The 16,045-nt window shown below is 36.2% G+C and overlaps 1 protein-coding gene across 3 annotated transcripts in view; it reads right to left on the bottom strand.

The window, feature by feature from the left end:
• AOPEP (aminopeptidase O (putative)) overlaps nt 1–11,543 on the bottom strand; it is a 186,609-nt gene extending 175,066 nt beyond the window's left edge. For all 3 annotated transcript variants that reach the window (XM_066338814.1, XM_066338816.1, XM_066338815.1), the window contains exons 1-2: nt 10,596–11,543; nt 2,892–3,058 (exon numbers count right to left, since the gene is read on the bottom strand). In XM_066338814.1, coding sequence (XP_066194911.1) covers nt 2,892–3,058; nt 10,596–11,407 — 979 coding nt within the window. In that variant the 5' untranslated portion in view covers nt 11,408–11,543. The remainder of the gene's footprint in view (nt 1–2,891; nt 3,059–10,595) is intronic.
• Nucleotides 11,544–16,045: the final 4,502 nt, after the last annotated feature.

The raw sequence follows: 16,045 nt of genomic DNA, 5'->3' as shown, positions 1-16,045 counted from the left end.
CTGACCTTGTGTCGTCTCTCACTACTTGTAAGATTGTCTCCCAGCCTGACTTTACCCACACCTTCACTTCCTTCCTTACACTGTCTTCATGTCAGTGGGCTTTGTTTTGTTTTCCTTCATCTGTATCCTATGATCTATCCCAGCACACTGATTGGGATCACAAGTTTCACTCAATTCCTTTTGGCTGCACTGTGCTTTTCAGTGTCAACCTTGTATACAGCTCCATCTCTATGATAACAGAAAACAGTACAGCTGAAACGGAGACGTGGTTTTCCTTACCAAACACAGCATTTTGTACCATAAAAACATCTTCAGACTAAGCAATAACATGTTGGGGAAAATAAAGAGCTTAAGCTGGGGTTAGTCCATGGGACAAGTAGAAGATCATCCCAGTTCTTCTACTTGTAATGTAATTTCAAAACACCTTGATTCCTACACATAACTATTTTAGGCAATTATAATATTTTCAAAGCATTTTGTTATTTTATCTACCTATAATTCTAAAAATCTTTTTTTTTTCAGTTCTGCAAACAAATCTATTGTGTCACAACTGCACTAACCATGGAGCAACAATCACCTGTTCTATGAGTTCAACAATCACCTGTTCTATGAGTTAGAAGTGAAAAACTTTCCATGCAAATGTTTAACCAGAGCAGAAAATTTAAATCTATTTATCACTGTGCAAAAGAACAATTTAAAGATCGTTTATTTCTCCTACTTGAAATAATAAGTATGAATTATATAATTGCTTCCTAGAATTTTTAATGCATTCGGGTATCTTTAAAGTCATTAAAATTGTCTGAGTCCTGCAGACCTTGTTACAACTGAAAAAAATACCAAAGCTGTACCTGTTAATGCCAGATACAAGAACATTATGAACATTTTTACTTACCAGTATATTTTTTGTCAAATAGTTTGCACTAACACAAACACCACAAAATACAGCTGATGGTTACTATTTATTAAAACCCACAAAGTTCAACTACCTCTACGGAAGAGATAGTCCCTCACATCAATAGATACACAAGGTAAGAGCTCAAATGGCTGGCAAATATTACATACATGCAGCTAAATAACTAGTTATGCAAAAACTACTCTTTGGTTGGAGCACCAGGATTAAGAACCCTCCAGCTTTCTGAAACACTTTTTAACTTGTAGGGATTTTTTGATCTCATCTGAAAACCAGAACTTCCCACAGAACTCCCTCACATTCATGCCAGAGCATTAGTTAAGCACTGACTCAGAGGGATGAGCAGCACTTGACAAGCTCTCAACTACCCTGCTGTAGTCCCTGATACATGCTGGAGATGAATCAACACAAGTACTGCACTCTTTTGTTTTGCCTTGTGAAAAGTGAGGAGCACAAGCACAGGCAACCGTTGTTGCCGCTAACTACACTGCAGGAACAGGGGCTCTTCTAGCACTGTATTCTTTCTCAGTACCAGTATATTCCTCACTTAAAATGCAGATGTCAAAACAAGACCAAAGATTACGTAGTAGTAGAGTAACCACACAAAAGAAAGCCAGTCTATTTCACACTTAAAGGCTGAATATCTACTTCTTGAATATGAATTGAACAAATAGAAAGGAGTTTGTGACCAAATGTATTTGCAGCTTCTATGTGTTATAGTAATGTGCTGAAGAAAAGTAAAACTGACAAGTGTAGAAAAATAAATCTAATGTTTAAATGGCTCACATTACACACACTTGATGTAGTGCTCCCCATCAAGCTTTCTACCAAGACAGTATTAAATGCATTTTTCTGATAACTTCTCTAAGTATTCTATTTGCTGGTTTTTCATTTCCAGCTGTATGTATAGCAAGACAATTAAGGTCACTCAATGAACTAATTAAACACTGATGGAAAAGCTGTTTATCCTACTCTGAGGTCAAGAATGTCCTTTCTTAATGCTGAGACAGGAAAGCATTATTCTCCAAGGCAGCTGACCAGCCCATCATGGCAGGTTTCTGTATTTCTGCAGCAGAGACAAGCCTTGAAAGAGGTCTCATATGTGACTAAATATAACTAGACAATTCCATGAAAATTCCATGATTCTCAAATCAAGATTTTCTCTTTTTTTTCTACTCAAGAATAAACCTGCCTATTTAAAGGGGAACAGAAGATATTCTTCCCCAGAAAACTTAATCCTAACTTTTTCTTATATGCTACTTCTCATCAGAACTACTCACAGTAGAAACTATTGACGCAGTTTGACAGATTATATCAAAACTCACAAGAAGGTGGCATACTTCATTATATGCAAAACTTACACAAGTCTTAAAAACTTTTTTTTCTGTGCAAAAAGAAGTTTAGATAATAAAGAATAACCAACACAGAAGAAATGCTTATTTACTTACTGTTGAAAAGGTATGTTTTATCAATGCAAAAACCCTCCACAGAGATCACGTTTTCAGGGCAGTGACCTGATATTCTTCAGCTATTCCATGTATTCCAGGCAACAGATACAACACAATGGCTGCTTCTAATCACATGCTACACCTGGACTGCAGAACTAAAACTGAAATATAATAATTATCTACCAAGGCCTGAAGTTGTTGAGAGCCTGGCAAGGTACTTCATCTACAAAAGTTGAATATACTGTGATTAAAATAAAGCTCATTTATGGAAAGTAAAATCTAGGTTTGGAAACACAGAGGGGGAAAAAAGTGAGCAACACAGTGAAATGCAGCAATATGGATACTTTGAATACTTATGAAGTTATATTGAGGCTTTGAGCAAGTAACTTTTCCACAGAATGACATGGAGATTACAGAGAGACATGGAAGTGTTTTTAAGGTTAGGAACTTCATTCACAAATCATGTATTTACTAAGCTTGAATTCTAATTATAAAAGTATTGAAAATAATCTGCCTTGAAAAATATATTTCACCTTCTCGAAGCTGGACTGGTTCTGCTGAGTTTTCACCACTCATTAATACAACAAAACCTGCAGCTGCTCGGACTGAAGCTTGCCATGTTGACAAGGCAATGGGTGGTTCTTGGCATGGGAAGAGGGCTCTGTTGTTTATTGGTGATCCCACTGTATAAACACATGGCCTAGATAGAAGGAAAAGAGATTGAAGTTGGAATTACAATAAGAAAAACTGAATTAGGCTCTACATAAAAAATCAAAGATGCTGCTGTACTGAAGTGGTTTCTTTAACTTCAGCTCTGCAGGTTTCAAACCTGTATGGCATAAACCAAAGTACAGTCAAAGTCATTTAAGACAAGTAAAGCAAGATTACTACAATACCTTCAAACTGGAAAATACTAACTACAGTCTTTTCTCCCTCCTGCTTTTGCATGAGTCTTACAGCCTCATACAATAGCTTGAAGTTGAAACCATAAGGTCAAGGAAGGCTTGAGTACCTTCTGATGATGCCATTGCAGGGCTTCAACAACACCTGTGACACCTCCTTGCTATCATCCCAGTAATGCTTTCACTGCCACGAATCCAGTCTCTCTCCAGCAACCTGGAGGCTCATGCAAACTCAGTAGTAGATCTAATTTTGAGTCTTCCTTAGTCCAAACCTCAATAAATCCTGCCATTTTTACATTTAATCTTAGAGGTAATGCACCCTAGGCTCACCTGTCTTTGGGAATTTCAACCAGGGCATATAATAAGAGTTAATTTTTATCCTATCAGCTCCAGCCTCCTTCTTGCTTCTTACATAGCAATCTTCCTTGTAGTACTGCTCTTTCTGCAGTTACTCTAACCCTCTCCCCAGCAGAACCTCTCAGTCTACCACTCCTTTCCAATTTCAGCTGCAATATTTCACGCCAGTAAATTTCTGATTAGCCACTTAGCTACAGCTGGGAAAGTAACAAAGCCTTTCATCAGCTCCATCTAATTTACTATTGCTCGTGGATGCACTTAATGATTCTTGGTTTAGCTATTTTGTTGCATTTTGCAGTTTTATCTAAATTCCTATTACCTGCATAATGACACCACTTATCTTAAAGGGGAAAAAAGCGCTGATTTTTCTATTATATATTATATAAAAAATCCACAATCAATAGGTTTCTCCAGTAAAAGAAAAAAAAATTCTTAAAGCATCACTTCACTACAGTGAACTTTTTAAAACCTAGGATATTTAAAGCTAAATATTACGGGAGGAAAACATTTTGTGAATGCTTGAGGTTAAAAATATTCTGATCAGTATCTTTCATCACTTCAGTTGAAAAATTATCAAAACACTTTAGAAAGTAGGAGACAAATTGTTAGGACAAAACTGATTTTGCAGTGGCTAAGATCTTAGTATTTTATTTACTCCCCTCAAACTGCTTTTCCTTTCAAATTATTCCTTCTCTAAATCCAACTTCAAACTATACAGAGAGAAAGAACTTGGAAATACTAACAATCACAGAGGAAATATATTCCAAACACATTTTTGCCCTCTTGTCATTGCTATCTGTGCTATTTGATCCAGAGCTGTCTTGGCACATTTAAATTACTGTGGCTTACCTAATGCTGGCCAGCTGATCTTCCAGCAAAACAGATGAAAGCTGCAGTTTAAGTAGGCCTATTGTTAATGCACATAAGCAGAAAAAGAAAATAATCTAACTTCCCCCATCAGAGTACCAGAGTGAATAGAGCAGGACCTAGATGTCAAGTGAAGGTCAGGTAACTGGAGAGAAAGCCAACTGGCTATCTTTTAAACAGTAAAACACAACATACAGCTAAATGCGAGAGACCATTCATTTGCATGGATTTTTAATTAACTTAGATGGAATTTAATCTTAAAACTGAATCTATAACCAACTCTGATATATAAATAAAACAACTGGCTTTTCTCCTGTAAAAACAAAGAGTCCATGGTAGCGAGTTCACAGGAAAATCAAAGAACCTGCTTTTTCATCTTCCAGGAAGACTTCCTTCCTCCTAGTAATGTTAGTCAAGAGCTATTGGGCTTCTTATTTACCCTAAAACACATATATGCTGGGAAAAGGTGACTTGTCATTCATGAAAACTTTATCAAAATACACAGGTTTATAAGAAGAGATCCTAGTAGCAGAAAGGTGGGACTAGTGATACTGCAACACACATTTTTCCAATGATTTGCCATGCAGTGTGAAGGCCCACTCTTAGGAGCAGTATAGGGAATCTTCATATTCTGTAGAGGGAAATACTACAATGACAGAGAAAACTGGCTTGCAAAATAGTGCTAAACTAAATGCTATAACGCTGTGTTAAATATAGTATACATTTTACAGAGAATAGATGCTACCAGGAACATTAATGTTACCTGGTCTCGGAGAGCACTTTTACCTGCAGACCATAAGGTATTTTACAGATAATGTCAATACCATTTTGTAGACAGTGCTAGCACTCAAGCTGCTTAGTTCTAGGCCCTCTGGTCCAGTAGCTTTTTTTTTTTTTTTTTACTAAGATATTTCAATGCTAAAATATACACACAGGAAGGTCACAAGTCTCTACCATAAAAGCCCAAGTAAAAAGTGAGTTAGATAAGTGGAGAAAGACTAGTCAAGTATATAATCTCTTCTTCAGAACTAGGACTTCTTTCTACTCCTCACCTATTTTAATACAATTTTTGCCCAGGTATACTTATTAACTTATTTCATACCTAAATATACCCAACTATGTCAGTCTGCTAAAAAAATAGTAATGAAACACACAAGTTCTAATTTTTTAAGGAAACTATCAGAAGAACAATTACATCAGCCTTTAATTAGGTATTTGTTATAATTCCCTTAAACTGGTAATTTCTTTTTAGAGCATTGGTAATAGTGCAGTGTTACTTTACCACATCCACTGCAGCTGGCAATTGTCTTTGTTTGGAGTTGTGTAGCACAATTTGAGCACGTAAGAGGACCAGAAAGGTAATTCTTATTCTGATATTTATCAGTTTCTTAATTTGATCTAGAAAAATAACCCGCTAACCTAAGCACATGACCGAATACCAAAGACAAATAATTAAGTTTAGACTGCTTTTGTCAATTGATACCCCTATTTGCCCTTTTTAAATCATTTACCTCTATCCCTCCTAGCATGAAACTCCACAGTTCTTTCCTCTTTCTACTATCTACTCCCTCCACTTCTGGTCTTTAACTTTTAATGGTCTTGAAATATCCAAATCATCTACTAATGCAGTATTTATGCCAAGCATAATCTTTGCCAAGATAGGTTTCAAGAGCTAAGGAAATTTTATGCAGCAGAAGAAAGATAAGCAGAGATATTATCAAAATATTTTTCTAATTACTTGTTACACTGGAAGAACAAGCATCCACAAAACATCCACAAAACACAGGAGTGACATCTCTGGTCATTCCTCTGGACAACTATAAAAAATAAACAAAAAAATCCAGGCAAATCCTGACTACAAAATGAATAGATTTGATATTCCTGGAAATGTGGAAGGCAACAAACAAATATTTGTAAAAAATTTAAGTTATCTCCTCTGAATCAGTTATCCTAACTAAAAGGAAGACCATGGGAAATATGGGTAAGTATTCCCAAGCAAACAGCCATCCAGACTATTGTAGAAATCAAGTATGAGTTGTGGTAATGTTTGGTTTTGCCCAAGAGGAGACTAGGGACTGTCTGTTGTTCAGTAATCTCTCTGATGAAAATTTGATTCATGCAATTGTAACTCATCAGTAGTCCACATATCTTTACAACACAACAAAATCAGTTCAAGCCAGCTCTTGGCAGATCTTCCTCTCTGTTCTGGGTTGACCTGCCTCCTATCCCATATATCCATCCCATATCTTGGATATGTTGTTATGTCTCGCAGCTGAATCCCGCCCTCTTGGGCAGGTGCCTGCAGTTCCTTCCTTCTTTCTTTTCCTGTTTTCGGCTCTTGCTTCAGCTAGCTCGGCTGCTTTTGCCTTCTTTGCTTCGCTTTGCTTCGCTCTGCTCTCCGGCTGCCCCTGCCGCCGTTTTTTATCCCCCGCTGCTTCTGTTTGGGTTTTTTCCCTCCTTCCTTTCTCCCCTCCGCCCCCCCCCCGCCCCCCCCGCCTTCCCCCCCAAGGTTTGAACCAGCTCCAGACCTGACCTGACCTGAGAAGTTGGAGAAGTCCCGGGCCAGACAGAGACCCGTCAGCACCCTCCTCATCACAGTAACCTGTCTTTTTCCCACTATTCGGTGTTGGGGAGTGTATTTTTGTCAATAAACTGGTTTTTCCACTTTTCCTCAGAGGTATTTTCCTTCCCAAACCCAGGGCGGGGGTGGGGGAAGGGGTGGTGGAGGTTTGGTTTAGGGGACTCCTTTTGGAGGTTCTTCCCTAATTTATTCCAAACCAGGACAATCTCCCATGCAAGTCTATCCACTATAATAATGAATTAACACTATCTTTAAGGTAATAATAATGTTCACTTGATAATCTTTTCTCTGAACAGGAATCTGCAGGCCTTGAGATACCTGCCATCAAACACCTGAAACGTACTCTAAAGCTCTCCTGCATCAATCTGCTTTGCCAAATGTCCAAGGCTTTACCGAGGAAAATGCCCAGCTCAGAAACTCTATCCCTTTCCTGTATTTGAAAAATTACGTTCCCTCTTTCTGCAAAGATTGTGTCCATTTGAGGCTGTAAGGGGGCACCCTCCTTTAACTACAAGGCCAATCTCTGTAAAAGCACCACTCTTTGCAGCTATTCCTTACTTTAATTGCATTGAGAAAGCAGCAGGATTTTATGGCATCTAAATCACAAGAACTGTTTTACTCTGCCTTATCAATTTACATATCTGCAAGGTGCCAGTGACTGCCACCAGATTCCATCAGAGCAGGTATTCTTGTTTTACATTTTGTTTACTGTTGGAAAAAAAAAAAAAACCCCAATCAATAATACTCATGTTTCTTATTGTCTTCCTTGTAGTTACGACAACTAATTCGGAGGAGAGAATTGTAGTTTTTTAATATACTTGTTTGTTGTACATTTCAGGAATATCATATCCATTTATTTTGTACTCAGGGTTTGCCTGCTTTTTTTGTTTGTTTTTTTTGGTTTTTCGGGTTTTTCGTTTGTTTGTGCTTGTTTTTTGTGGTTTGGGTTTTTTGCTTACTTTTCTATTCTACTCCAGTCTTTAGAAGTCACTGCATATCACATGAACAATAAAAAAAAAAAAAAACTTCGAAATGTTTCACTAATTGCTCAAATATTTATATTGCCATTACTGGGAACAAAAATAAACAAAATACCAGTAGAGATTCCCCACATTGAGGATTACCCCTGAGGATTTGGTCTGTCACCTACCAGGGTTCTGAAATATCTTATTCTAGCAAACCTTGCCAATGAAGAAAACCAAATTCTTTATTCCCTTCCTGCATTTCCAGCTTCCAAGGGGACAGAACAATGCTAACTCATGTCCCTGAAAAACAAACATCTATTTTCATGACACGTTTTCTAATTTGTAGTAAATAAATCCAACTTTCAAAGTAACCTCAGCAGTATCTTCCAAACACATCTTATTCTCTCCTATTCTCTTTCCGTCTCTACTTACTTTCAATTAGATTAGCTCCCTACTATGCCTTATGACCCAGCTGTACACACACCTGTCACCATACAAGTGATGGAAGGCAATAGCATCGAAGTTTAGAGAGGTCAGAAGTGTGCCTTTCATCAAGTGTATTTTGTTAGGCTTCCTGGTCATTACTTTATACTTTCCTTTTTTCCACTAGCACAAGTCAGCTCAGTGGTTGCCCTTTTGTTTGGCCTCAAAAGCTCAGACAGGGAAATCTGAAATTCTATGTGTTCAATTCCTCTACTAAAAATGGAAGCATGTCCTGCTGTGATAACATGTTTGTATACACATATCTGATCTTGCCTGAACTCATCCCACAGAGCTTTGTTTCAACTGGGTTTTTTTGTGTATACATCATTCTTTAAAACAAACAAAATGGAAGTCTTGATAAAATTGTGCATAGGCTAAATTGCAAAACATTGTACTTCATCACAGTGTTAAATTACAGGAAACATTGGAAGTGGTTACACAATGTGTGTACTTTGTTATTTACTTTTCTTAAGGGTTGGAGCCACAATATAGACTCCTTTGGCAAAGGATTTGACATCTGGAAAAAAAAAAAAAGCACCAGATACATAATTTGGAACAATCTGAAGAGTGCTCCTATGGCATTGAGATTTACCACTAGGTTTATGGGCTCATTACATATAGAATTTGATTTTAAAAAGATACCAAGGAAGATTCTAATGACTGTGCTATGAAAACTTACTTTCTGACAGGCCTTAGATTTTGGAATACCTACACAGGCCTGAAAATAAATCAGTTCACACTATTTCATACCATCAAACTGCTGGATCAAGCCTGTGTTTTCTGCTCCATTACTGACCATAAAATTCCACCCATTTGTGTACAACTGCCATAAATGTCACTAAAGTAAAAACAATGCTTTACAGTGAAATGGTTGTAAAGAGTCAAAACTGTTTATGATTTAGATGCTTAAAAGGAACATTCAAATGCTCAAAACACACAGAAGAGGAGTCCTATACCAGCTGAGTGTAGGTAACATTAGTTAGTAGGGCAGGTAGACGCAGATGTGATCATGGGCAATTGCTCTAGCTTTGCATGCAGTCAGAATTTTAAGATATAAGGATACTATGTTTGGTTAAATTTCCTAAATTCATATAAAAAAAAAAAACTCCTCAGGGAGTGAGGAAAGGAAGGTAATGAAATAATGAAAACAATTGTGACATTTCCGGACCTGATGGTGCTTACAGATTAGTAGCAGAATTCCATGACCATCACAAATGCAATCAAAAGGCTTCATTTTCCTCACCAACTTAGATGCTAGTGAAAAGACTTAATTTATATGAACATAACTGAAATAAAAGGTAACCATGTATCTTTTGACTGGGAAAGAAAAGTGAGTATTCAATTAGGTCAAATTTGTTCCTTATCTTCCAACTTTGTTCCTGCTTTTTAGACATCATAAAGAAGTAACAGACATTAAAATCCACCTTTCAACATTGCAATAGAACAATTACAGTTGTAGAAGTCAAGAGTGGATTGTAGTTTTCCTTCTATTGGAAATTTCAGTACAATACCATGTCCTTTTCACTAACACTAGATAAAATGTCAATTCTTTCAATTTGCAGTTCATTTGCTATCATTAGTGTTCACAACATTGATGAAGATTTTGAAAGTTGATTATGAGAGACTATACAGGAAAAGACTGTATTTTTAAACTGATTACAATATTGATGAAGGGCTAATTGTGAAGTAATTCTATTAAATGTTATATATATTGAACTTTATGCTGTGTAATCCAGGAAGAAAAGGAGCACAAAGTAACCTGTCACTCATACCTTTTCTTTCTCTAAATGATAATTCCCCTTCCCTGCACACACTTACTGAAATACACACAAGTTATTTACTCCCACTCAGAAAGAGCAAACACAATCAGTAAGGCCTGAGATCTTCAAGTCCATTAGGGTTTCACAAGGAGAGAGATTGTCTGTTTTTCGGCAGGAGAGCAGGATTCAAACCATGGATGAAATGAAAACTGTGAAAGAGTGTACTCATCCTCTTCACAGTTCATCAGCAATTATATGGTTCTCCATTCTTGCCCCTATTTAAATTTATTCCATACAAAGCTTTCAGCAAACACTTACATACCTGCCACTCTGGTCTGTAGTCCACGTAACAGATCTTCCTTCTGGTTTGGTCTTGTACCATATTCTTATTGCATGAGGAAAGTCTGCTGGAGTCTGGATTCCTGATTTCCTTATCTCCAAGCTCCAGGTGCCAGTACTAAATAGAAGCTCTCCACAGCCAGGTGCCTGGCTACAGTGAGTAAAATAGTATAGCTGTTCCTTCCAGCGATCTGCCGGTAAAGTCACAAGTTCATGTACAATCCAATTCCTGAGATTTTCCAGCTTCTTTGAAACACCAGTCAGCTTGGCAGATCTTGTAAATTTTTCAATGCCTGACACAGCAGCAACATCGACCTCTTCAATCTTTAGCACAGATAAATCACAGCAATCCAATACCAGCAGAAAATCCTTGTTTCCATGATTCTCTATGTCATAGCAGTCCTTTGAACTAGAAATCCCAGAAGCCTGTTCATTGTTGCTATGGTTACTACTTTCATCAGAAGTAGCTTCCTCTTCTTTACCACTGACAGCAAAATCATTATGTTCCGTTTTAGATGAACAGGTACTCATATTTATCATAGAAATGTGGCAGGGTTCAGATGCCCCTATTTTACAGGTTTCATCAAACTGTGACTGGCAGCATTCTTTGCCAGCACTGCTGGTCTTCATGTACTGGCTTCCAGTCTCAAAGAACAAAACTACGCTGCCTTCAATAACTTTACCTTTAAAATCCACATCCAAGTCCAACACGTAGTGCTTTACAAGCATGTAGCTAGTGTTTGCCATTAAGGGCAAGTCATCCTTCATGGGATCTAGCTGTGTCTCCATGTTCATCTACTGGGCAACAGTTTCACAAAGCCTAACACAATTCTGATATATGATGACTACAAAAGGAAAATATTCAGCCTCCCTGTGCCAAAAATAATTTTAAATAAGATTAGAATATCAAAACTGCAGTTTCTCCACTTCTTGCACTCTAAAGAGAAAAAAAAACAGAAAGAAAGAAAGAAAGAAAGAAAGAAAGGAAATCATCTCAACCATTTCTGAAATGCACTGATTCTAAATCTATTTAAAGTCCAGCTGCCTTTATTACAATAGCAAAACTAAAGGGTGATTGTATCTCCACACAATGACATCAGGCTAGAATGGCATCTGCTTGGCTTCAGGATTTGCTGTCAAGGACCAGTGGCTGTCTTTTTCAGATAAGAACTCAAATGAAAGTATTTCTAGACAGCTTTTATAAACCGATAGAAACAACCAAATATATCAAAAGATAGTGATATATTTCTGCTGGGATTTTAAATAACAAGACTAAGTCTAAATTACCTCACAGGTCTTATATTTTTAGAGCAATAAATTCCTATATAAAATGCTCGTCCGTAGGTTAATACACTTTCCATATTAAAACCTCTCTCATATCAGCACTTACAAGAAAATGAGCCAATTTAAAAGGAGTGCATTCCAAGTATTCCTTTGAGACTACTCATCAAGATTTTTTTAAAACCTGCAATTGAATATTTAAGGTTTGTAATTACAGTTTTGTAGCTGTAAACTCCCAACACTCAGAATAGTGCCTTACAGACAAAAAGTCCTTTCACTGGAAAATATGTAATAACTATAAAGGCAAAAAAAATTATAATGCACCAACATTTGTTGCAACAATAGGCAAAAGTTCATCACAAAGTTAAAATTACATGCGTTCTGTTTAGCCATGACCACTGAACCAAAGTCATGCACTTTTAGCCCATTGAAGTCCTTTCCATTTGCTTTCTAGACAAGGAATAGATATCAGAGGATGAAACACATACAGTTTTCTCCCTGGAATTTCAGTGACACTTACCATGATAGGTAGCCAGACCTGCTTCTACATCCCTTAAGAGAACAGATACTCCATTATTTCACAGTTTTACACCTCATCATAGATTTCACTGTCCAAAGCCAATTTTTATATAGTTCTTGGAGTCAGCACAGAGGGGAAATCTGACTCCTCAAAGACTTGCTATATCTTTTTTGTAGGAATCCAGGGCATACTATCAACCTACAATTGTTAAGTGACTCAGGGCAAAAAACTGTCCAAGCAGCTCCCTAAACTAATGTCACACAATGCACAAAAACACAGCAAGTATCTCCCCATGTCAGTGGCGTACTAGATGTGAGAAACAGCTCTTCCAGGGCTGTCTTTGAAGGAAAGCTGAGAAAAACCATCCTTTTAATTCTTAACAATCTTTCAGTACTTCTGCAAACATACCAGGGCAACAAGCCCACATCAGAAGGTTCTCTTTCACTGAAATAGCTCAGTAAATTCAGGAATGATGAGCAATGCATCTATGATGCCTGGGTGTAATGCTGTGGACTGAACCTGACATAACTTGGATTCTTTATTGACTACCAAAACCTCATGACTGTTAGCAGGTCAAATAATTATTGGTGACAGAGAAAAGAAATATAAAGTGACTTAGTGGGGAAAAAACCAACACTGAACTAACATCCAAACTCTGTTTTGCACAAACACATTTTTAATTTCTAAATATTTATAGTATAAAACTGACACCCTTTATAAAGGTGAGTACTATGCTATGCACACAATCGTAGGGAGGACAGGCCAGCCTTGGGATAAGGTAATTAGGGAAGATTACCTGCTATACCCCAGGTCCTGACTGGGTGTGTACAGTAGATGTAGGCAGGCTCTCCCTAGAGTGGAACAGAGAAAAGACAAGTAAAAAAAATTAAACTGTTTTGCAAATACAATTATCCTCCATGCATTCCAAGGCATTACACTAAGCTAGTTTTCTAAAACTATAAAATTGGTTGATTTTTGTACTCTATAGAGTTGCCTTTTTTTGTTACTGAACTGAAACACTAAATGAAAAGGGAATGAGAAAATAAAGAATAAGAACAAATATATACAATTTTAAGTATAAGAATACCGAAATATACTCCTAGGAAACAGTGTTCTCTACACTTTCAATAGAAGCCCAGAATATTTTCTTTTCTTTATGCCACTTTAAACAACAATAATAATCTTCAGGCACAGATTTTTCCAATATTTACTAAACTAAACCAAATGGATTTAAACATAAGATTAGTTAAGTTTTATGGCACATACATAAAATATTCATACAGAACATTTTTCAACATTAAAACTAGTACTACATTCAAAATGTGTTTTCATTATTTTCTGTACAGATAGTAATTTACCCTAATTGGAAAGGTTTTCTGTATCTATTCCAGGGGACTTAGTGTGCCCTCTTGAGTGCAGGTAATATTACCCCTCTATGCAGCCAATCAGCTGAGCACATATAGAACAAAATTCACTCTCTAAAATTACATGTCATTATAAAATATGCACAATATACACTGCCTTTAAACTATTATTTTCCCAACTTCAGACTTATATCAGCCCAAAATCTATAGAAGTATAATCAATGCATTTTCAAGATTTCTTCCTAAAGCAAATATTAATAGAGCTGCAAAACTGTTGTGCACTTTAATCTTGTTTTATTTAACCTGCTTTATAAGGTAGAAATTTGATGGTAAAACAATGTACTTTTTGAAAACACACTGCATTTACAGTGGGGAAAAAATAAAAACCAAACCAAACCAAAAAACACAACAATGTAAAGTTATCTAAAATTTAGAACAACTGACTAGAGATAGTTTAATACATATTTGTGATAGTCATCTAATTTGGAGTTAGAAATATAATCTAATGTTTCATTTGGGCTCTAAGTCACGTTATATAAAAATCAACTGGACATGAGATGAAAAGATGCATTGTAATGAACAGCATTGCTAATTTTATGACATTCAAATACATTGATAAATGCTTGTGTCCCAGACAAGACAGGTGTCTACTCCTCCTTCAGGCTCTGGTTGGTTTATCAAATATTGGACCTCAACCACCTCAGGAAATTATCAGTTTTATTCAAGAAGAAAAGACAGGAATGAACCATTTATTTGGATGCTGAAATAGACAGTGGACACTTAAATAGACAGCCTTTTTATTATCAGGAAAAAGTAAAAGATCAGACCACTGAATGACCCTGCACACAACCTCTGTAGCAATGAAACAATTAACACAGGAATCACATTAAAGCAAACCTGAAATAAAGCCAAGTAAAAAAAACAAACAAACAAACAAACAAAACACCACACACACACAAAAAAAAAAAAAAAAAAGTAAAGGAAGGATGCACTTCAGCAGAAGACAAAAGAGAAGGATAAAAATTACAACAGAATGTAATATCAGAGTTAAATGTTAATGAACTTTATGATCTTTTTCACAAATTTTTTAAAAGGACCATTCTCAAAACACATAACCGAACAGGACAAAATTATTTATATGTATATATATATTGCTTCATTTACTTAAAGTCTAAGTATCTGTACATTTGCTTTTAATCAGTAATGCTAGTTCGACAATTCCATAAAACAACATACTGATTCCTTGTTTGAAATTTAGCATCTATACATAGACTGTCCCTCATTGGTCCAACATGATCAAACCACTGAAATGATGTACACAGAAAGTATGTGTGCACTCACAGAAGCAAGAAGTTGTAATGACAGGTAGTAGGGACTGGTGAGGAGGAAAAAGGTAGCTGTGCAGCTAGCAAATATGTAAACCCCATGCTCTTCTCTATATAGACTATGATGTCTTTTCATAAGCATGTGATAATTTGGGGAGTTTAACTGAACAAATTGTAAATAATTATTTTATTTATCATTTGATTCCCACTGCATTTCAATAAATATAACTTTATTGTGTCTTTTATTTCATCAAGACTTCCCAAAAAATGTAAACATATCACAGTATTATTATCCCTCCAACATGTTTACTACTGATTACTACATGATTAATATAGCCTATCAAAATCCTAAGCAGAATCAATAGAAGCTGCACTGCCATGCAAATTTGCAAGTCAAGCCTAGGTAAACAAAGGAAGAATTCTTTCTTACATTTCTTGTGAAAAATTGAGTGCAGATTGAGTTGAAGTGAAAAAACTTAACTCTGAAATCGTGTACAAATATATAACTAATTCAGTTTAGCATTTGTCATTCAATCTATATTTATTTTCATTTTTCCTTAACAGGTAGAGGACAAATTCTAATCATGGTGTGTATATAACACAGGAAACATGCTACCTCTCCTTCTGAAGCAAAACCCTTACTGTACACCTTGAAAGTTCTCTGCACATATTCGAGCTTTGTGTATGCAAAAAGTACATCTTTTGCTACTGCTTCATAAATACTCTGTTCTGAGAAATATTCCTTGGATTTAGTACAGTAAGTTCTTCACCATCTTACATATATTTCAAGGTATTGGCATCACAGAAAAGATACATTGTTTTTTACATCTTTTTTCGAAATACATTTCTTATTCAACATTGTTTCTGTAGTATTTTTTGCTGTATTATGCCCATAATATGAGTATCTTGTTTTCATTTCTGTGCAATCAATGCATTTCACCTT

Source organism: Sylvia atricapilla, chromosome Z (assembly GCF_009819655.1).
Source record: "Sylvia atricapilla isolate bSylAtr1 chromosome Z, bSylAtr1.pri, whole genome shotgun sequence".
Taxonomy (NCBI): Eukaryota; Metazoa; Chordata; class Aves; order Passeriformes; family Sylviidae; genus Sylvia; species Sylvia atricapilla.
Note: the sequence above shows the minus strand (reverse complement) of the source record. Positions and strands in the feature narration are given on the sequence as shown.